General features: G+C 56.3%; 1 protein-coding gene across 1 annotated transcript; it reads left to right on the top strand.

Moving 5' to 3' along the window:
- Nucleotides 1–13,104: 13,104 nt before the first annotated feature.
- On the top strand, nt 13,105–15,093 carry LOC118690204 (P2Y purinoceptor 1-like). Its single transcript, XM_036388964.2, is given in 3 exon segments — nt 13,105–13,191; nt 13,558–14,061; nt 14,064–15,093. Coding segments are annotated over 2 exon segments (1,089 nt in total). The 5' UTR covers nt 13,105–13,191; nt 13,558–13,625; the 3' UTR covers nt 14,717–15,093.
- Nucleotides 15,094–23,118: the final 8,025 nt, after the last annotated feature.

Here is a 23,118-nt window from a genome sequence, read left to right as displayed (position 1 = left end):
GCTGTGCTCCCTGTTGGGTTGCTGGGCCAGGCTGGTGTGCCAGGCAGGGGGAGTGCTGCCCTCCATCATCCATCCATCCATCATCCATCCATCCATCCATCCATCCATCCATCCATCCATCCATCCATCCATCCATCCATCCATCATCCATCCATCATCCATCCATCCATCATCCATCCATCCATCATCCATCCATCCATCCATCCATCCATCCATCATTCATCCATCCATCCATCCATCCATCCATCCATCCATCATCCATCCATCATCCATCATCCATCCATCATCCATCCATCATCCATCCATCCATCAATCATCCATCCATCCATCATCCATCCATCCATCCATCCATCCATCATCCATCCATCATCCATCCATCCATCATCCATCCATCCATCATCCATCCATCATCCATCCATCCATCATCCATCCATCATCCATCCATCCATCAATCATCCATCCATCCATCCATCCATCCATCCATCCATCCATCCATCCATCATCCATCCATCATCCATCCATCATCCATCCATCCATCCATCCATCCATCCATCCATCCATCCATCCATCCATCATCCATCCATCATCCATCCATCCATCATCCATCCATCCATCCATCCATCATCCATCCATCCATCCATCCATCCATCCATCCATCCATCCATCCATCCATCCATCCATCCATCATCCATCCATCATCCATCCATCCATCATCCATCCATCATCCATCCATCCATCCATCCATCCATCCATCCATCCATCCATCATCCATCCATCATCCATCCATCCATCCATCCATCCATCCATCCATCCATCCATCATCCATCCATCCATCATCCATCCATCATCCATCCATCCATCATCCATCCATCCATCCATCCATCCATCCATCCATCCATCCATCCATCCATCATCCATCCATCCATCATCCATCCATCCATCCATCCATCCATCCATCCATCCATCCATCCATCATCCATCCATCATCCATCCATCCATCCATCCATCATCCATCCATCCATCCATCCATCCATCCATCCATCCATCCATCCATCATCCATCCATCATCCTTCCATCATCCATCCATCATCCATCCATCCATCCATCCATCCATCCATCCATCCATCCATCCATCCATCCATCCATCCATCCATCCCCATCCATCCCCATCCCCAGTTCACTGAACCATCAGATCTGACCTCAGAGCTGTGGTGTCATTATTTGGCCCGTGAGCTGGGCAGGATGAGCCCACTCCTCATTACTTTACAGCAGCACTCATCCCCAGCTCTGGCTGCTCCTTCCTTGGCTGCAGGCAGGCCGTGGGGGTTTGGCAGGGCTCCTGAGGCAGCTCCCCGAGCCAAACAGATGAAGCCTCATTAGCACCTGTAGCAGGGAGGTATTTATTTCCATTAAGACAGCGTGGAGTGTGCCTTCCTGCCAGGCACAGCACAAACACAGCGGGAGGCAAAGCCCTGCTCCCCTCTGCTCAGCGCTCTGTCATCACTCACATGCTGTTAAAGCAGCTGAGCAAACCAGGCTGGGCTGTAAACAGCAGCTTGGTGGCTCTGCCCTCCCCTCCTGGGGCCACTGCTGGCAGCCAGGCCAGCCCCAGGGACGGGGCAGCTGCAGCAGCCCTGGGACAGTCAGCACGCCCTGACCCTGGCAAGCACAGAGACCCAGACGGGCTGGGAGGGACCTCAGAGCCCACCCGGTGCCACCCCTGCCATGGCAGGGACACCTCCCACTGTCCCAGGTGCTCCAGCCCCAGTGTCCAGCCTGGCCTTGGGCACTGCCAGGGATGCAGGGGCAGCCCCAGCTGCTCTGGGAATCCCATCCCAGCCAGGAATTCCCATTCCCAATGTCCCACCCATCCCTGCCCTCTGGCACTGGGAGCCATTCCCTGGCTCCTGTCCCTCCATCCTTGTCCCCAGTCCCTCTGCAGCTCTCCTGGAGCCCCTTCAGGCCCTGCCAGGGGCTCTGAGCTCTCCCTGGAGCTTCTCCTCTCCAGGTGAGCTCCCCCAGCTCTGCCAGCCTGGCTCCAGAGGGGCTCTAGCCCTTGGAGCACCTTCATGGTCTCCTCTGGATTTGCTCCAGCATCTCCATGTCCCCTCTGTGTTGGAGGCCCCAGGGCTGGATGCAGCACTGGCTGCTGCTGAGGTGTCACCTCCTGCTCCTCCTGCCCATGCCCAATTTTGGGCTAAGTTTGAACTTAGTTCCTGTCCAGCCTGTTCCTGTCCATCGGGCTTCTCACCAGAACAGGATAAAACACCTCAGTCTACAGTTTGCAATGGAAGTGTCAGGCAGGGGGAATGAGTCTGCCAAGGGAAACCCAGAGCTCTGTGCCAGGGTGCTGCTCCTGAGCATGAAGGATGAGCTGCTCTTTGGAAAACCCAAACCATGACACAGAATGGTTTGGGGTTGGTCCTTACCAGATCCATCCCTGCAGATCTGGGAGTGCAGTTCTTTCACCTGCCCCATTTATAATTGGCTTCACCTCATTTAGAAATCAAAGCAGCAAAGAGGAACTCACAGAGGAGGTTCTGCCTTCCCACCCCCCAGTTTGCTGTGGTTCTAAGTCAGTGCTGATCTTGCCCCCCCACTAAATATGAGACTTTAAAATCAATCATTAATAGCTTTAAAAGGTTTGTACAGCAACAACCAGGCTCACTCATGTTTGAACATTAACAGATGTATTTTTCCTTAACAGTGGGTTCTTTTAGTCAAATTCTAGAGGTTATAAAAAGGATTATCTATGCCAGTGATTTTTTTTTCCGGTACATTTTTAGACTGGGCTCATAGAATAAGCTCCTGAAGCTCCAAATTGAAAAGACAAAGGTTAATCCCTTAAGAGCTGGATAAACAATCAGTCATTAAGGGATGGGAAGCATTAGCACAGGGCGAGCAGAGGCTGAAGGGCAGCAGGGGAAGATGCATTGGCCTCACCTGGGTGTGGGGTGCCAAGTCCTGCTGCCGGGGGTCCCAGTGCCACAGCAGGGGCAGAGGGCCATGGCTCAGGGTGCAAACCAAACGAGTTTATTCGCGTTTGGCATTTCAGCAGGGAGGAGGGAACGTGGGGACAGAGGGCCCCTGCAGCAGGGCCACCCCCAGCACTGCAGCTAGAGCAGCTCCAACCAAAGCTGTGCTTCAGGGGCTGCCCCTGTGCTGGAAATGGCCTTGGGGAGGAGTGCCAGGGGTCTGCATGCAGTGAGGGCTCAGCTGGCGTGTCTGTGTCCTGCAGGGTCAGCTTTAGAGGGTTTCATTTTGGTACTGATGTGCCTCTGTGCTTGCTCCTTGGCATCACCTCCTTCCTCACCATCACTGGGAGCTGCTGAGCTCCACCTTCAGCTGTCACGTGCAGACAGAAGCGTCCCTGAGGTCAGCGTGGAGGTGCACACAAGTGCTCTGAGACAGCAAAACACTCATTGCTGGGCTTCAGCGCAGGGCAGCACCAAAACCAGCCGAGAGCACCAGGTCCTGAGAGACAGGACAGGGAGCAGCCGGTGATGAGGGGTGACTGTGCCCCACACAGGGGTCACTGTGCCCCACACAGCCCCAGCGATGAGGGGTCACTGTGCCCCACACAGGGGTGACTGTGCCCCACACAGCCCCAATGATGAGGGGTGACTGTGCCCCACACAGCCCCAATAATGAGGGGTCACTGTGCCCCACACAGCCCCAGTAATGAGGGGTGACTGTTCCCCACACAGGGGTGACTGTGCCCCACACAGCCCCAGTGATGAGGGGTCACTGTGCCCCACACAGTCCCAGTGATGAGGGGTGACTGTGCCCCACACAGGGGTGACTGTGCCCCACACAGCCCCAATAATGAGGGGTGACTGTGCCCCACACAGGGGTCACTGTGCCCCACACAGCCTCAATGATGAGGGGTGACTGTGCCCCACACAGCCCCCGGAGGAAGGAGGCCAGAGCAGCCAGGGAGAGAGAGCTGCAGCACAATGAGGGAGGGAACAATAGCTGGGAAGGGATAGAAAGATCTGGCTGTGGAGATAGCAGTGCAGAGGTGTTGCTCAAGGTGCTCCTACCCCCATCTGCTTCAAACCTGTTGGAAAGAGCTCAGAAAAGGGGGCTTTTAATGCTTAGTTTAAACTCCTGACACTTCTTTGTCATTACTGCATTTTCAGATATTCCTGAAATAAAATAAAAGTGAGAATAGGCATCAGGCTAAAAATCAGAATTCATTATGTGGCAGCACTAAACTGAACGATTTGACTCCCATTTCCATGACTGGTACTTTCCAGGCCATTCCTTCCCCTAAGTAACCCTTGGGCAGGGATGGGAGGCAGTGAGGGAGGGCATTTGCAGAAAGGCAAAGTGCCGTGAGGGATGGACAGGCCGAGCTGGTGCTGAGGGCAGGAGGGGGCTCCTCCTGCCAGGACCACTTGGGTTTCACCCTGGCAGCAGGGATGGAAGGGAATTGCACCTTCCCTGCTCTTTGTTTGCCCTGCTTTGTACCAGCAGTGCCAGGGCAGGTCTTTGGACCCATTAGGCAGAGCCATGAGGGATCATTGCCAGGAGCTGTGGGTGCTCCAGGCCAGGCACAAGGGGAGCAGGGTGGTGTTGGAACTCAGTGCATCCCTCTGGGTGTCCAGAGCTGCCAGGAGCCTGCCGGGGGCTCAGAGACCCTGGCACAGAGCCCAGAGAACCTGGGGATTGGATTATGACCTGTGGAGCAAATTTCCAGCTTTGTATGAGGACCTAAAAGTCACAGAAGTTTGAATAGTACAATAATAAAATTATCACAGGGTGAAAATGTAGATTTTAGAATTTTTGGTATGGGGGTTGTGGGGACAAGATGGAGGAACTTGGGCGTGTCCAGCCTTTCTTCTTCTTTTTGGTCTCCATCTTCTGCAGTGATGCTGGCACTTTGGGATTGGTTTAAAATAGAAGTGCACTATCTTAAATAGGTGATAGGTATTGGAAAGTAATTGTAAATATGATATATGTAGTTTGTAGTATAAAAGGACAACACCTCCTTGGGGGCGGTCACAGTGCCTGTGGCTGCCCTGCTGAGCAGACCTCGGCTGGGCAGAAAGAAAATTTTATAGATAAGAATTAATAAACAACCTCAAGACCGAAAAGTGAAGAGCTCTGACTCGTTCTTTGGATGCACGGGCCAAAACGGAGACACCCTGCACATTTCAGGGCAGCAATCAACAACCAAAACCCAAGAGGGTGGATGTCCCGGGGCAGGGAGGGACACAGGAGAGCAGGGTGGATGTCCTGGGGCACAGGGGCACAGGGGCACAGGGGGAGCAGGGTGGATGTCCCGGGGCAGGGAGGGGCACAGGGGGAGCAGGGTGGATGTCCCGGGGCACAGGGGCACAGGGGCACAGGGTGGATGTCCCGGGGCACAGGGGGAGCAGGGTGGATGTCCCGGGGCACAGGGGGAGCAGGGTGGATGTCCCGGGGCAGGGAGGGACACAGGGGGAGCAGGGTGGATGTCCCGGGGCAGGGAGGGACACAGGGGAACAGGGTGGATGTCCCGGGGCACAGGGGCACAGGGTGGATGTCCCGGGGCACAGGGACACAGGGGCACAGGGGAGCAGGGTGGATGTCCTGGGGCAGGGAGAGGCACAGGGGAGCAGGGTGGATGTCCCGGGGCACAGGGGGAGCAGGGTGGATGTCCCGGGGCACAGGGGGAGCAGGGTGGATGTCCCGGGGCACAGGGGGAGCAGGGTGGATGTCCCGGGGCACAGGGGCACAGGGGGAGCAGGGTGGATGTCCCGGGGCACAGGGGCACAGGGTGGATGTCCCGGGCAGGGAGGGGCACAGGGGGAGCAGGGTGGATGTCCTGGGGCAGGGAGGGACACAGGGGAGCAGGGTGGATGTTCCGGGGCACAGGGGGAGCAGGGTGGATGTCCCGGGGCACAGGGGAGCAGGGTGGATGTCCCGGGGCACAGGGGAGCAGGGTGGATGTCCCGGGGCAGGGAGGGGCACAGGGGGAGCAGGGTGGATGTCCCTGGGCAGGGAGGGGCACAGGGGTACCAGGGGAGCAGGGTGGATGTCCCGGGGCACAGGGGGAGCAGGGTGGATGTCCCGGGGCAGGGAGGGGCACAGGGGAGCAGGGTGGATGTCCCGGGGCACAGGGGGAGCAGGGTGGATGTCCCGGGGCAGGGAGAGGCACAGGGGAGCAGGGTGGATGTTCCGGGGCACAGGGGGAGCAGGGTGGATGTCCCGGGGCACAGGGGCACAGGGGCACAGGGGGAGCAGGGTGGATGTCCCGGGCAGGGAGGCCAGAGAGGTACCAGGGGAGCAGGGTGGATGCCCCAGAGCAGGGAAAGCAGCCCTGAGCCAACCCCGCGCTGTGCTGAGCGTGCCGGGCTGTGCAGGGCGTGCCTCGGCTCAGAGCAGCTCGTGTGGAGCTGATCGGGAGGAAATGTGGGCAGGGGAGGCAGGAAGGAGGAGGGAGGGCAGCTCCGGAGGCTCCAGCCGTTCTGGAGGGGTTTGGGAACAGCGGCACCTCCACCAGCTTGGATTTGTGGCTGTGGCTGCATTGAAGGGTGATGTTCTGGGCTCTCACCTCTCATTACATTACTGCCCTCTGATTTCACTGTCCTAGCTTGGAAAAGCTCTCTCACATCAGCTTTAACATCTCTTTTATGAGTTTAGCACCTGAAACTGTGCCTGATTTTAGCTGTTTGAGGTTTTGAGGGTTGAGAAGACTTATTTGTACCAAATAGATCACCTATCAAATCTGCACTAGAACATCAAGAAATGGTTTTGCCGACATTTAAATAAATATATAAAGAAATACCAAAAGGGAAATGTAATGAAAAATCCAATATGAACCGTATTGCTAATATTTGCTAAACATCAGCAGATGATGCTGGCTGTGATGTGATGCTGATGCAATGACAGGTGTTTTCTGAGCTCTGTTTGACTTCTTCTGTCCCAGGCTTGGCTGCTGCCCCCACTTGTGCCCACATGAGGAACCTCCCAGGGCTGGAAGGAGGCACCTGCTGATGTCTCAGTAGTGCCCTACCAGCAGCTGGGTCATAGCTTTGGTCACAGCACCTCAGAGGCAGCACCACATTCATTCCCCCTATGCATTAGCTAGCAAATTCTTAATTGAAATATTTAATTTTGTCTCCCCTGCTGTGTGATCTTCAGTGTTTCTGACCTGTTTGTCTTCCTGGCCATTTGAGGAAATTGTATAATGTGAGTATTAATGTGCTATCAAACTGCCTCAGCAGAATTGTCTTTCTTGGCCAGGAGCTGAACAAAAGAGCTTTTCTACTGAGGATAGTAATTTCAGTTTAAATGGCCATATAGGAAGAAGGCAAGATTGCTCCCTGCTGTAATTAGAACAAGTTTTCCAGGATCCTGTGTTATCTTTAGGCTCTGGAAGTGTAGTTGCTCTACTAGGATTAATAACTCACCTCCATTAACTCCAATTATTGCTGTGCTGTATTGCTATCACAAACCATTTGCATATTCTGGAATACAGAAGGGACTCCAGAACAGCTTCATTATCCTTGTTGGTTTATAATATTAAAAAGGCCAAAAGGGAGAAGCAAAGCCCTCAGGAGGAGCACTCTGTGGAGCTCCCACGGGCCCCAGCCCGGCCTGTTGAATGCTCCCAGCCCAGGGCTGGACACTGCCCACCTCCCCTGCTGCTCACAGAGCCACCACCTCCTCCCCAGGGCTCACCAGTGCCACTGTGCCCCAGAGCTCACCCCCTGTGGGGCTCTGCCTCCCTGGGGCACACACCGTGCTGTGTGAGATCCACTTAACGAGCCCAGGAACAGCTTTTGTTTTCCAGACAGCAAAATGTCAGCTCAGACATGAAACAGCAGAGAGGAGCTGGCTCCCCTTGTGCTGGAGGGGAGGGAGCTGCTCCCCAGGCCACAGCAGGACACGGGGAGTCCGTGCAGGGCTGGGCACAGCGAGATTCTGTCACCCCCTAACCTGTGGGGGGAGTCCCCAGGGACAGCAGCTGCTGCTCTGCAAGGACAGCAAGGACAGAGGCACCAGCCGAGCTCAGAGCCACAGAACCACAGAACCACAGAACCACTGAGGCTGGAGAAGCTCTCCAGGAGTGCCCCCGCCCTGCCAGCGCCACCACTTACTCCAGTTCTCCAGTGCCACACCCACAGGGCTTTTAAATCCCTCCGGCATGGGGACTCCGCCATTGCCCTGGCAGCTGTGCCAGGCTGCACAACCCTTTGGGTGGAGACGTTTCCCCCTGTTCAGCCTCAGGCAGAAGCCGGGTTTGTTTGCCCCTGCTTCTGAGGGAGCAGAGCCCGGCCCCACCCGCACCTCCTGGTGGGGAGTTGGGCAGGGTGAGCTCCTTTCTGCCGCTCAGCTTCGGGCACATCCCCTGGCAGCCCTGCGCGTCCTGTCTGCCACGGACACGTCCAATTATCCTTATCAGCTCTTGAGCTGCCACTTCCCCGGTTTGCTTTCCGAGGAAAGGCAAACAGCGGCGGTGGTGGGGGAGGATCCGCGGCACGGCCGCTCCCCTGCCCTCACCTGGGCCCGGCCGCTCCCCTGCCCTCACCTGGACATGGCCGCTCCCCTGCCCTCACCTGGGCACAGCCGCTCCCCTGCCCTCACCTGGACACGGCCTCTCCCCTGCCCTCACCTGGGCACGGCCGCTCCCCTGCCCTCACCTGGGCACAGCCGCTCCCCCTGCCCTCACCTGGGCACGGCCTTTCCCCTGCCCTCACCTGGGCACAGCCGCTCCCCCTGCCCTCAGCTGGGCACGGCCGCTCCCCTGCCCTGGCTGCTCCCCTGCCCTCACCTGGGCACAGCCAGACCCCCTGCTCTCACCTGGGCACAGCCAGACCCCCTGCTCTCACCTGGGCACGGCCACTCCCCTGCCCTGGCTGCTCCCCTGCCCTCACCCGGGCACGGCCGCTCCCCTGCCCTCACCTGGGCACAGCCGCTCCCCTGCCCTCACCTGGACATGGCCACTCCCCTGCCCTCACCTGGGCACAGCCAGACCCCCTGCTCTCACCTGGGCACGGCCTCTCCCCTGCTCTCACCTGGGCACGGCCGCTCCCCTGCCCTCACCTGGGCATGGCCGCTCCCCTGCCCTCACCTGGGCACAGCCAGACCTCCTGCCCTCACCTGGCCATCCAGGCACACGAGCTCCTTCCTGCACCACAGCAGCTCCTGGGGTGCCCTGGGCCACAGGGTCCCTGGGGCTGGTGCAGAGCTGCCCACCAGAAACCTGCCCTTGACTAGGGGAGAGGGGAATACTGTGAGGTAAAGGGAATATTGTAAAGTATTTTGTACGCTGCAGGCAGAAGTATTTTGAAATGAAATAAATTGTATTTTGGGCTCCCAATGGAAAGCCTGCAGGGTGTATAAACGGTGCTGGGAAGAGATGCCATCTTCTGTGGCACACGAAAAAGGAATAAAAGAAGATTCAGGAACGGAAGACAGAAAACAATGTGGTAAATTGTTGTTTGACCTAAAGAGTTTCCTAAGGTGAAGGCGAATGAAGCTCTCCAGAAGCCAATAGGTAGGTCACAAGCCAATTGAGGTAAAGTGTGAGATAGGCATTTGTGCAGCAGGTAAGGTGTCCTGTGGTGGGGAGTTGAGAGCAGCTCAATCTCCAAACTCTGTGCTCACCCTGCAATCTCTGTGCTCACCTGTCCTTTCCAGCAGCTCTCCTGAGTGAGATGCAGCGTGCCTTACACCCTCTCTGTGTGTATATATGTATTTATTTTCCCTCTCTACGGGCAGGTGTTGTGTGACCATTCACAAGGGTCCTTTCCAGCAGCTCTCAGCCTGCACCTGGGCTGGGCCCCTTGCTGGTACCAGCACACCCTGAGATGCTGACATCTGAGCCTTCTGATAACCAGCACCAACAGCTGGATGCAGGAGCAGCCTGTTCCCTTCACACTCCCCCACACCACAACAGCTCAGCTCTAATTGGACTGACTGGGAATTTCCATTTGTGCTCCAGCACACTTTGGTTCCTCGTTAGGGATATATCATCCGTTTGGGTTAAATCAGCTGTTAGCAGAACAAAACATTCAGTTTAATGGAAATCAGTGGTATAAAATCCCAGATTTTGCAGAAAATGCATTAAGAGGCAGAGCTGGAAGGAATTCAGCTCCAGCTCTACCAGACAGAAACCAAGTCAGCTCCAGGCATATGCTGGAGCGATGGAGGAAAAGGTGCTAAAGCAACATGCTTCGTGTTGTGCTCCAAAATAAGAACAGCTCAGCGTGGCAAGCAGGAAGGCACTCGTTTGCTGGCTGGGGAAGAAGGCATGGAACAGCGTGGCTGAGAAAAAATCTGCCTCGTTCTTTACTCATGTGTTTGGACCTTTTGCAGCTGAAGCACTGCAGCAAGAATGTGCAAAGTGCTGAAGCCAGGATGTGAGATCTCCATTCCCAGCAGGCTCAGAGGGCCACGCTGAGGGCAGGGATGAGCTGCCTGGACAGCACAGGCTGCTTGGGTGCAGGGATTTGCCACCAACCCTGCTGGGGCAGGGAGGCAGCTTGTGCCTGAAATCCATGTCAGCTACTGTCACAACCAGAGCCTGTTCAGCGGCCCACCCTTCCCAAGAGCCATTGAAAAATGAGATGACACTCAGAACAAGGTTACAGGGATGAGTCAGGTATCTTGGAAAATCCTGCCCTGGCAGGGAAGACTGAATAAATTGTAGTCTCAGACCAGATTATAAATCTGAGTTTGGGGTGTGTAGTAACAGATCAAGAGTACTGCAGATGAAGAAGGGGAAGGATGGATTCAGTACAGAGCACTTCTGCCTTCAGTGTTTGCACCTTTGTGTCCATCCTTCAGCACACACACTGGTAGCTCAGGAATGTCCTGCCAGTCCAGCTGTCACCTCTCCATGCAGCCATGGGTTCCCCAGGGGTGTCTCTCTGTCTGTCAGCATTCCCCCGAGGTCAGCGTGACCTGCAGGTGCCTGGGCAAGGACAGCACACGTGGAACATCCTCAAGGCACATCATCATCCTCTGGGCACATCATCATCCTCTGGGCTGAGCACCATCCTCTGAGCAGGTCACCATCCTCTGGGCAGGTCACCATCCTCCAGGCTGAGCACCACCCTCCCTGCAGATCACCACCCTCCCTGCAGATCACCACCCTCCCTGCAGATCACCACCCTCCCTGCAGCTCAGCCTCCCGCCGCTCCGGCCACGCTGCCAGCACAGCAGCTCCCCAGGGCCCGCTCCCCTGCCTGGCCTTGCCTGCCCCTCAGCCTGGCTCCAGCCCAGGAATGCCTCCTTCCTCGGCAGCTGTGTGCTCCCAGAATGGCTGCTCCAACCTTTTGCCTTTCCAGCTGGGTTTTGCAGCGCTGCTCAGGTGACCAGGGAGGCAGGCTGGAGTTCAGAGCGTGTGTTTGCTGATGCTATCGGCACGGCTTCGGTGTGACTCAAAATTTGCTCAAGACAGGAAACTCCAGCAAGCTGCCACGAGAAGCTGCAGTGAGCCGTGGCACTGAGAAGTCACTAGTGACACTGCTCTGACAAAGGGATAGAGAAACTAAAAGGTTTCTCCTCTGCTAATAGCATCTGTTTGCATATTTTATTACTTTTTTACACAATAATCCAAGTCCTTCATTAAAATAAATTCTGTTTTGGGTCATACAGCTGACTCTCAGAGGAGCAAGATGGCTTTTCCCATGCTGGTGGGGTAGGCTTGATATCATTGCACTGCATTTGCCATGTGTCTGGCTCGTGGGTTGGGTGTTTGCTTTCCTGGGAATTTGAAGAGTCAGGATTTGTTTTTCCAGGGCTCTCAAATCCTAGAGGGCACCACAGAACAGCTCTGCAAACCAGGCTCGCTGTACAACATGGATTTCATAGGTGTTACACTTCTTGTCTCCTTTTTTGCTTTCCTTTCTCTTCACACTCATTTTGTGTTAAAATTTAAAAGAATCTTAAAATACTGAATAAGCAGTTGTTAGTGGATAAAAAAAGAAGGGGAAAAAAACTAACACAAGAAAGAAAGGTACTGTATTTACAAACCTGAAGCTGTTGCTTTGACGTTGTAGCTTAAGTTGCCCCAAAAGTGAAGCCAGGCCAGCGACTCCATCTGCAGCCACTTGCATATTCCCACAGGGGTACAATATGCAGCTGATTTCCCAATTAAGCTTTCCCAGCAAAGAAGTTTTATAATTTAAACAGACTGAAAAGTTTGAGGAATGAATACATATTCATGAAGGACTAATAACACTCTGTCTAGAACACAGCTTTGAGCTGAGAGCAGCTCTGACTGGCTCATGTCTCACCCACCATACTTAGCGAAAATGGGAACGAGGAAGAAATGGCTGAAACCAGCAGATTGTGTTTTGCCAAGACAATAAATAATAACCATATTCTGACTCAAGTGCCAAATGTATAGCGCTTAATTAGAGGTCAGTAGAGCATATTTCTGCTCAGCTGTTCCATTTACAGCAATTAACATGTTCGTGTCACTTAAACTGGGTTGCAGAGCAGATTTCAAAGGGTTGAGTGAAAGCAGAATGAGGGAAGGGCTGTTCCACCTCTGGCAGCAGCCCGGGATCGGCACCTTTGGCCCCCACCCGCTGGCAAAGAGGTCTCAGCCCTGGGGCAGCACCACCCTGCCCCACCCTCTGCGGGCTGAGGGGACCCCGTCCCATCGCTGCGGGAGCTGGAGCGACCCTGCCCGGCCCCGGGAGGGCTAAAGGGACCCTGCCTCCGGCCGGCGTTCCTGCCCCACCTGCCCGGGCCGTGCGGTGACACCGTCAGACACCGGCGGCCGTGCCGGGCTCCCCGCCCGCCGCACCGCGTGCGCTCCCCGCCGCCGCCGCCGCCGCCTGTCCCCGGCGCGGAGCGCTCCGAGCTCGGTGTGGCGGGTGCCCCGGGGCAGGGCAGCGCCTGGCCCCGGCCCCGTCCCCGCGGCGCGGCCCCGGTGCGGCGGGCGCGGCAGCACCGCCCGTGCGGGGGCGGCGCGGGGGGCGGGCGCGCCGGGGCCGAGCCGCGCCTCGTCCCGCCCGGCTCAGTCCGGCGGGGCCGCGCCGTGCCCGCCGAGGGGCCGCGCTCCGCGGCGCTGCCGCCGTCCGGGGCCCGTCCCGCCGGCCCCGGCCCTGCCCGGCCATGGGCGCCGGGGCAGCCGCGGCCGGGACGCCGCCCCCGCGGGCGGGCGCTGCCGGCGGCGCGGAGCGGCGAGCGCGGGCTGAGACGACGACGGCGACGACGACGAGGAGGAGGAGGAGGGGGCAGGTGGGGCGGCCCGGCGCTCCTGCAGCCGGGCTGGGGTGCGGCGGGGCCGGCCGGGCGGGGAGCGGGGCCGGGGGGCGGTGGCCGGCGGGCAGGGGGAGCCGGACGGGCGGCGATCGCCGGGGGGGCGCGGGTGGATCGGCCGCTCCCGGCCCCCGTTCGGCCCCGTTCCCGCCGCCCTGCCGCTGTCCCCGTGTCCCCGGCCCCGCTCCGGCCGGGCCAGCACGCGGTGGCGGCGGCGTGCGCGGCTCCTCGGCAGCGGGGCGGGGAGCGGAGCGGGGCCCGGTGCCGCCGCTTGCAAACCTCCGAGGGAAAGCAGGGCAGGGCTCACCTTCCAGCTAGGTTTCCTTTGCTCTCCTATTTTTTTAGATGCGTTTCTGTGCCTGTAGAGACTTCGTTGCTTCGCCTCAGCCCTATGTGACTCTGGGGGAAGGATCATGACCGAAGTCCTTCTCTCTGCTGCTCTGAACGGAACTGAACCCAACCTGTTATCCAGCAGCGGCTGGTCTGCGGGAAACGTCACCACCAAGTGCTCCCTGACCAAAACCGGCTTCCAGTTCTATTACCTGCCCACCGTCTACATTCTGGTCTTCATCACGGGGTTTTTGGGCAACAGCGTGGCTATCTGGATGTTTGTCTTCCACATGAGGCCTTGGAGCGGCATCTCGGTTTACATGTTCAACTTGGCGCTGGCCGATTTCTTGTATGTCTTGACTCTGCCCGCCCTCATCTTTTACTACTTCAACAAAACAGACTGGATCTTCGGCGATATCATGTGCAAGCTGCAGAGGTTCATCTTCCACGTGAACCTGTACGGCAGCATCCTGTTTCTGACCTGCATCAGCGTGCACAGGTACACGGGGGTGGTGCACCCCTCAAGTCGCTGGGCAGGCTGAAGAAGAAGAACGCGGTGTACATCAGCAGCCTGGTCTGGGTCCTCGTGGTGGCCGTGATTTCTCCAATACTCTTCTACTCGGGAACAGGGATAAGGAAAAATAAAACCATAACGTGCTACGACACGACGGCTGACGATTACCTGAGAAGTTACTTCATTTATAGCATGTGCACCACCGTGCTGATGTTCTGCATCCCCTTCATAGTGATTCTTGGTTGCTATGGGCTCATCGTGAAAGCTTTGATTTACAAGGATTTGGACAATTCTCCTCTCAGGAGAAAATCCATTTACCTGGTCATTATTGTGTTGACGGTCTTTGCAGTGTCTTACCTTCCCTTCCACGTGATGAAGACCTTAAATCTAAGGGCCAGGGTGGATTTTCAAACCCCAGATATGTGTGCCTTCAACGATAAGGTTTATGCCACTTACCAAGTGACGAGGGGCCTGGCCAGCCTCAACAGCTGTGTTGACCCCATCCTTTACTTCCTGGCAGGCGACACCTTCCGAAGGAAGCTTTCCAGGGCCACCAGGAAATCATCCAGGAGGAGCGAGCACAACGTGCAGTCCAAAAGTGAGGAAATGACTCTCAATATTTTAACAGAGTATAAACAGAACGGAGATACCAGTTTGTGAGCAAATGCAGAAGATTTGGGAACAGTTTGAAAAAAATCCTCCGCTTTGAGGCAGTAGGAGACTGTAGGGCTTACGAGTGTGTGAGGAAAATCTACCAGTCTCAGATTCTTTTTTAGATAAAGCCTCATTTTCTGGTCTTAGGAAAAGCTTAACAAAGTCAGTGGAAGAATTTTAATGGAAAATAATGTGTTAAAATTCAGCTTTCCTTCAGTAGTTTCATTTATTTCTGACTTCTGTCAGATAAAATAAAATGAAGTAAATCCCCTAAAGGAGGAGAGCAATCCAAGTGCATCTGGTTTAATGACTTAGTCTCCCACGTTTGAAAATGTTCTCAGTCAGCCTGTCTTTAAAAATAGGAAATAAAAATAAGAGCAGTATCTTGTCTTCTGAGGCTCAGTCACAGACCAGGCTCTCCGCTCACTCGCTGTTGTACGCAAGGATTTAAATCCAAGTCATGATGCAGTTACCATTTTCAGTTTTAGTATAATTTTTCATCTACTTCTAGTGCTGATAATTACTTGATAGTTTGGTGGCATTTATGGTTCAGTCCTCTTTCAGTGCCGGTGTTTTACTCAAGGTAGGCTTTGCTGGTGTGTGCATGGTTGTGCTTTGGGATTGCGATGGTTGTTCGTGGCAGAGCTGCCCCCAGGGCTCCCCGGTGCCCTCAGACGGGAGCGGGCCCGGGCGCTGCCGGGCGCGCGGGCGCTGCCGGGCACGGGGAGCGGGGCGGGCACGGGGAGCGGGGCTGGGCACGGGGGGAGCGGGGCCGGGCACGGGGAGCGGGGCTGGGCACGGGGAGCGGGGCGGGCACGGGGAGCGGGGGCTGGGCACGGTCGCGGCTCCGGGCTCTGCTCCGATGCCCGGCGCCAGCTGCAGGGACGGGCCTGGCGTGGCCTGGCTGGCCGGGGAGCGCTGCTCGAGCTGCCCGGGGCAGGGGCTGCTGGCACCGCAGCCGTGCCAGGCCTCGACGCCAGCGGGGACCGCGCGCTCCTGCCGTGGCTGCCAGAAAGGGTCTGCTCCTGCAGCCTTTACACATACAGGTGTGTGCCAAGAACAGTGGCTATTAAAGTGGATAATATAAATGGATTTATATATATAATATATATATAACAGTATTTGGGGGGAATTAATTTTTTTTGTACTTTGACAAATAAGTTACTGTATTAACAAGATGTTGCAATATACTACAGGCTAAATCCGGCCCTTTACTATAGATCTTCTCCAAATGTGGGATAGTTCATCCAAAATTAGCCAAACTGCAACATTGTGTAACACAAGAGCTAGTGATCAGGCACAGATGAAATTCTACATGGGCAGTGTCACTTGTTTCTCATATTTTTAATAAATGTATTTGAAAATATTTTGTGCTAAAAGCGGTATAAAAGCATGCTCTGAATAATGAATTTAGTGTACAAAATTAAGTTTGATGTAATCCTAAGGGTGATTTTTAACAGATCTTTGTTCCTCTGGTCTGCATCATAAGAGTAAAATATTTATATTTTACTTACCAATTCCAGCGATTGGTTACAAATGAGAGCAGCTCTAGTTATTTTTTGACAACATTGTTAAGCAGCTTCTGTTCATATGTACGGCTTCCTCTGCAGAGTCCCTATTTATTGAACTTATTTATTAGAATGCTAAATGTAAAGTTTGTAAAGTGTGGTTCTCTGTGGTCATATTCAGAATTGGGCATTAATGGAAAATTGAAGAGCATGTTTCAATCACTGTAATACTGTGTCTTCTAACAGAACACCTTTATAATAAACTCAATTCCACCCTGACTATTCACTGCTGATATGTAACCTAGTGATAAATTAAACTACTGATTTATAGCCTAGAGGTAAATGAAACTCCAGCTTAGGAAGCCTCTTAAAGCAATGTGGAGAGCTCATTTAGCCCCATGAAAAATGTAGAGGTAGCGAAGAAATCTCAAGCAAGGGTCAATTGCTAATTAATCCTGACTGACAAAGCCTGTGGAACAGCACAGACTATTTATATACCACAGAAAGAGCCTGATTCACAATAAATGACTTCTCCTATTATGTGATTATTTGAGGCTTCATTCAGCCGAGGCACGTCTTGTTTGGAATGGCAGATGAATTACACGGAGAGGGAGCATAAAAATAGGATATTCTTTGAATCTGCTGCTCTGTGTTGAAAACCCTGTTCTTTTCCGAGCGTTGTGCGGTCACTTTCTCGCGTTCATTAGCAAACACAGCGTTCCAGCAATTCCTGTTCGAGCAGAGGTCGCAGGCGGCCCCGCGCTCTGTCCGTGCCGTGGCTGTGTGCGGCCCTTGCTGCGGGCACCGAGGGGACAGAGGGGCACCGAGGGGACGGGGGACAGGCCGGGAGAGCCGCGGGGCCGGCGGGGGCCCGAGCCCCGCACAGCGCGGGCTGGCGGAGCGAGCGGTGCGGGCCCTGAGCCGCCCTTCCCCCGCGGCTGATGGCACCGGGCAGCTGCGTGCCGGCCGAGGGGACACCCAGGGGACATCCAGGTGACACCTCACTCCGTGCCCTGTGACACTGTGCCGGCCGAGGGGACACCCAGGGGACACCTTGCTCCGTGCCGGCCAAGGGGACACCCAGGGGACACCTCGCTCCGTGCCCTGTGACACTCTGTGCCGGCCGAGGGGACACCCAGGGGACACCCAGGTGACACCTCGCTCCGTGCCCTGTGACACTCTGTGCCGGCCAAGGGGACACCCAGGTGACCCCATGTGACACCTCGCTCTGTGCCCTGTGACACTCCGTGCCAGCCGAGGGGACACCAATGTGACACTCGCTCCGCTCCGTGCCCCATGACACTCCGTGCTGGCTGAGGGGACACCCAGGTGACACCTCGCTCCGTGCCCTGTGACACTCCGTGCGGGCCGAGGGGACACCCAGGGGACACCTCACACCATGCCCTGTGACGCTCCGTGCCCTGTGACACTCCGTGCTGGCTGAGGGGACACTCAGGTGACACCTCGCTCCGTGCCCTGTGACACTCCATGCTGGCTGAGGGGACACCGAGGTGACACCTCGCTCCGTGCCCTGTGACGCTCCATGCCCTGTGACGCTCTGTGCTGGCCAAGGGGACACCCAGGTGACACCTCACACCATGCCCTGTGACGCTCCGGCTGGTGCGTCCCGCTGGGCTGCGGCTGAGCTGCTGAGCCCAGAGCCTCCTGCAGGGCTCCTGCTCGGCTCGCCAGCCGTGCTGTATTTGGGCACTTGGAGCCATTGCCAAACCCCACCGGGTTCCTCCTGCCTGCTCCCACACCTCCTCCTTACCTGGCCGTGCCACAGCCACACTGTGTCCCCTGAGAGAGCCCTGCTCAGCCAGGAGCCAGGCACCCAGCAGAGCTGCAGGGCAGGAGCTGGAGCCAGGAGCCCTGAGGAGCTGCCAGCCTGTCCCTGAGCTGGTCCTTTCTGGGGTGGATTTATGGAAGGCAGTCAGCCCACCAGCTCTAGGGGCCCAGGTGATCCCTGTGATTATCCATCAACCTCTGGGATGAGTGTGGTTGAAGAGGCCTTTCCCTCAGCCACTCACCTGGAGTTTCCGATCCATCCAACATGTGAGGAGAATGCAACTACAGCTCTGGCCTTTGGGCTGGTAATTAATAATCAGTGACAACGATGGGTTGTGATTACTAGGGACAAGATCCAGCTCCTTATCTCTCTACTGTGACCACCTAGAAGTTCCACCTTCCCGCATGCTGTGCAATCTTTGACTAGCAAATGAGATTAAACCTGTTCTGATTCTGTAGTCTTGCTTGTAACCTGTTTTCCCCTGGGTATGTTTGGGAATCTTCTAACTACAAATCATTCTCTTAAGACACCACAAGTTTGAAGTAAATAGTTATTTAGAGCTTAACATTTGCCAGACCCACACCAAAACCAATTTATTCATGAGCTGTACTTGCTTCCTGCAGCTCATGGATGTTAGCTGTTCTTTCAGCTACGGGTTCCATGCCACTGCTGAGCTGTCAGTTGTATTTTCTCTTATTATATGCACATAGCACACTTGAGACAATTGAACATTCCACAGGTGAATGCTGCTTGTAAAATCTGACAACTGTTACGGACTGTGCCCTTTTGTTTCACATACAGATCAATACACACACAATCAATGAGCTCCTGCGCAGCATTCAGCTGCACCTGGCCTGCTCTGGGCAGCAGAGTGCCAGGCTGTGCTGTCCTGTGCCAGGGGAGCTGCAGAGTGCCCAGGCTGTGCTGTGAGCCCTGTCCCAGTGCCAGGGGAGCTGCAGGGTGCCCAGGCTGTGCTGTGAGCCCTGTGCCAGTCCCAGGGGAGCTGCAGGGTGCCCAGGCTGTGCTGTGAGCCCTGTCCCCGTGCCAGGGAGCTGCAGGGTGCCCAGGCTGTGCTGTGAGCCCTGTCCCAGTCCCAGGGGAGCTGCAGGGTGCCCAGGCTGTGCTGTGAGCCCTGTGCCAGGGAGCTGCAGGGTGCCCAGGCTGTGCTGTGAGCCCTGTCCCGTGCCAGGGGAGCTGTAGGGTGCCCAGGCTGTGCTGTGAGCCCTGTCCAGTCAGGGGAGCTGCAGGGTGCCCAGGCTGTGCTGTGAGCCCTGTCCCAGTGCCAGGGGAGCTGCAGGGCTGCTCTGGTGCTGCCAGCCCCGTGCCAGGGGAGCTGCAGGGTGCCCAGGCTGTGCTGTGAGCCCTGTCCCCGTGCCAGGGGAGCTGCAGGGTGCCCAGGTGGCTGCCAGCCCCGTGCCAGGCTGCGGAGCATCCTCTGCTCTGTGCCCCCAGGGACACGCTGGGCTTTGGCTCCACAGCCAAACCCCAACCCTGGGCTGTGTGAGCCCACCCAGGAGGGCACAGGAACCTTCCCCAGCCTTGCCCCTCCTCCTCTGGGTGAGGAAGGACCTGGGGCACTCCTGGGGGTGTCTGAGCCCAGCTGCACGGGCACAGCAATTTCAAATACTCTGAAGGCACAGGACTTATTACTTGGCATGTGGCTGTGAGTTACTCTGTGTTCCAAGGGCGGATGTGAAAATGCTTATTTATCTGGTGTGCTGTGATTTTAATATTGTTAAGTTCAATTTTTTTGTGAACACTACTGAAACCTGACTGCAACATCTGCAGGGACAGTGCTACCTTTTATTTACACTCAGGTTATGCAGCTGCTTTAATTAAAGCGTAAAGAAAAATCCTCTTATTTGTCCATAATTTTAATGAACAAAAATATATTTGGGTTTGAAGTTGCAACTATTTTTAGTGGCAGCAAAAGTGTGGCCCCAGCGTTGCTGGCTGCACCGAGCAGCTCGTGTTGGAGCTGCCCAGTAGCATTATGAAACACTCCTCCTGCCTTTTGTGTTGGTAATTCGTGCTTCCAGGAGATTCTTCCGGCAGTGGTATGTCTTTAAAAATAGGTAATAAAAGGCTTGCAGAATAGATGCAATTTAAAACCTCGAGAGGAAGCAGGCAGACCAAATGAGAATCGAAATAAGTGAATAAAGTGAATAAATGAGTGATGCTTAGCCTTCAAAGACAAAGGAGGCATGTGGAGATGGCTTTACACTGAGGGAAGGTACATAGAGATCAGATATTGGAAGAAAGCTGTTCCTTGTGAGGGTGGGCAGGCCCTGGCACGGGTGCCCAGAGCAGCTGCCCCTGGATCCCTGGCAGTGCCCAAGGCCAGGCTGGACACTGGGGCTGGGAGCCCCTGGGACAGTGGGAGGTGTCCCTGCCATGGCAGGGGTGCCCTGCATGGGATTTAGGGTCTGTTCCAACCCAAACCATTCCACGGTTCTGTGATGTTTGGGGTCAGCAGGTGGCACAAACAAGGGTCGCCCCTGTGCAGTTCCAGAGGCAGCAGGCTCACTTGCTGCCCCATTCCCACCCACCCCAAGCCCTCTCCCATTCCCAGACTGCTGGGGACACATCCTGAGGGGTTACCCCGACCATCACAGGCTGGGGGGTTACCCAAACCTGTGGGGTTACCCCAAACCATCACAGGCAGTGAGGTGGGAGCACTACCCAGCCCATTCTGGCATCCCCATGGAGCTGGAGGTGCTCAGGGTGAGGCAGGAGACCCAGGGCAGCTTGGAGGGGCTGTGAGCTGTGTCTGTGGCACCCACAGGAGCACCCAGGGCTGAGCTGTGTCTGTGGCACCCACAGGAGCACCCAGGGCTGGCTGTGTCTGTGGCACCCACAGGAGCACCCAGGGCTGTGAGCTGTGTCTGTGGCACCCACAGGAGCACCCAGGGCTGTGAGCTGTGTCTGTGGCACCCACAGGAGCACCCAGGGCTGGGCTGTGTCTGTGGCACCCACAGGAGCACCCAGGGCTGTGAGCTGTGTCTGTGGCCCACAGGAGCACCCAGGGCCGGGCTGTGTCTGTGGCACCCACAGAACACCCAGGGCTGTGAGCTGTGTCTGTGGCACCCACAGGAGCACCCAGGGCTGTGAGCTGTGTCTGTGGCACCCACAGGAGCACCCAGGGCTGGGCTGTGTCTGTGGCACCCACAGGAACACCCAGGGCTGGGCTGTGTCTGTGGCACCCACAGGAGCACCCAGGGCTGTGAGCTGTGTCTGTGGCACCCACAGAACACCCAGGGCTGTGAGCTGTGTCTGTGGCACCCACAGGAGCACCCAGGGCTGTGAGCTGTGTCTGTCTGTGGCACCCACAGGAGCACCCAGGGCTGGGCTGTGTCTGTGGCACCCACAGGAGCACCCAGGGCTGGGCTGTGTCTGTGGCACCCACAGGAGCACCCAGGGCTGTGAGCTGTGTCTGTGGCACCCACAGGAGCACCCAGGGCTGGGCTGTGTCTGTGGCACCCACAGGAGCACCCAGGGCTGGGCTGTGTCTGTGGCACCCACAGGAGCACCCAGGGCTGTGAGCTGTGTCTGTGGCACCCACAGGAGCACCCAGGGCTGGGCTGTGTCTGTGGCACCCACAGGAGCACCCAGGGCTCTGTGGCAGCTGGCTGTGGGTGTCACCAGCTCCTGTGTGAGGACTGAGAGGACACTGAGTGCTGGCTGTGTTTGTGTCCCCTGGGGCACACAGCCCACTCAGTGCTCCCTGGGAATGGGGCTACCCCTCTGGGAGTGACCCATGGCCTGCCACAGCCACCAGCACCGTGTCCTGCAGCCCCAGGGCAAGCTGGATGTCCCAAAGGAGAACCAGGCAGAGGCTCCACCAGGAAACCCATTCCCAGGGCCCTGAGTGGCTGCTGCCTGCCCGTGGGAGCATCCCTGCATCCCTGAGTGATCATCAGAAAATCTGCTCATTTAGAGTGCTGGAAACACCACTCACCCTTCCTGGCATTCCCCTACAGCCAGGGAACAGCAGAGCTGTTTGTGTTAATAATTCATAGGAGACTTCTCCCTTTGCTTTATGGCTCTTCCACGCAGCAGCACCAGGATCTGCCCCACACCCTCCTCGCTGAGCTGGGGCCATGGCCTGGGTCAGACTGAGACCTTCAACCCCTGCTGCTCCCAGGGACCTTCCCCTGCAGGCTGAGAGCCCCTCTCGGCTCGATTCTTAACCAAAACCAGCCCTAACTTTAACACAGAGGGTGGTACAACCCTGGCGCAGGTTCCTTAGGGGGCTGTGGCTGCCCCTGCCCTGGAAGTGCCCACGGCCAGGCTGGCTCCTGGCGGGTGCCAGGCTGTGCCCCGTGCTGTGCTGGCATTCAGGCATGGACTGACAGAGATTTCCCTGTGGGAGCCAGGCTGCTTGGTCACAAATGCACTTCCTTCCACTGTGAATAATGGCCTTTTGTGGGGAACTGCTTTTTCTCCAAGGCAGTGACTGAGAAGTGACCCAGCCGTGGAGCCGGGGCTGGCTCAGCGCTGGGACAGTGTCAGGGGCTGGGGCCAGGCAGAGGCGTGGAGGGGCTGAGCAGGGGCACCCAGCCTTGCTATCACCCAAACAGACCCCAGGGACTGGCAGAGGAGGGCAAGGGATGCTCCTGCACACAGCCAAGCATCCCAAATGCACATGCCAGAGGCTCGGGGCACGGCCCTGAGACCCACAGATGAGGATTTGCTCACTTGGCCTCTCTGTGACTCTGGCCTCTCCCAGCTGGGAGAAGCTCTTGGGGATTATAACACAGTTTTAATACCAAATATTATGTTATTGCTAATTTCAGAATTAAAGAGTACTTTTAAGACTCCACAGAAGTTAAATTCTTACCAGATTATTGAGTTCTAATATCCTCAGTAACAACACCAGAGTAGTTCAGTCATGCATTGAGATAATAAAGCTTTGCACTGTGGGGGGGAGAGAATGATTTGTTTGTTTGGCATTACTGGCCCATCGCTACCCCCATCCCCACTGTGGGCTCAGCACAGGGCCCCAGGACCCAGGTGGGTGCAGCAGGATGGGTTTCCCCTCTCCCTGCTCTCCCTGGCTGCAGCTGGGCCAGTCCAGGAGGACAAATGGCCTCGCAGGGGTTTGTGGCAGC

The sequence above is a fragment of the Molothrus ater genome, chromosome 10 (genome assembly GCF_012460135.2).
Source record: "Molothrus ater isolate BHLD 08-10-18 breed brown headed cowbird chromosome 10, BPBGC_Mater_1.1, whole genome shotgun sequence".
Classification (NCBI taxonomy): domain Eukaryota; kingdom Metazoa; phylum Chordata; class Aves; order Passeriformes; family Icteridae; genus Molothrus; species Molothrus ater.
The sequence above is the reverse complement of the archived record's forward strand: the minus strand, read 5'-3'. Positions and strand labels throughout refer to the sequence as shown.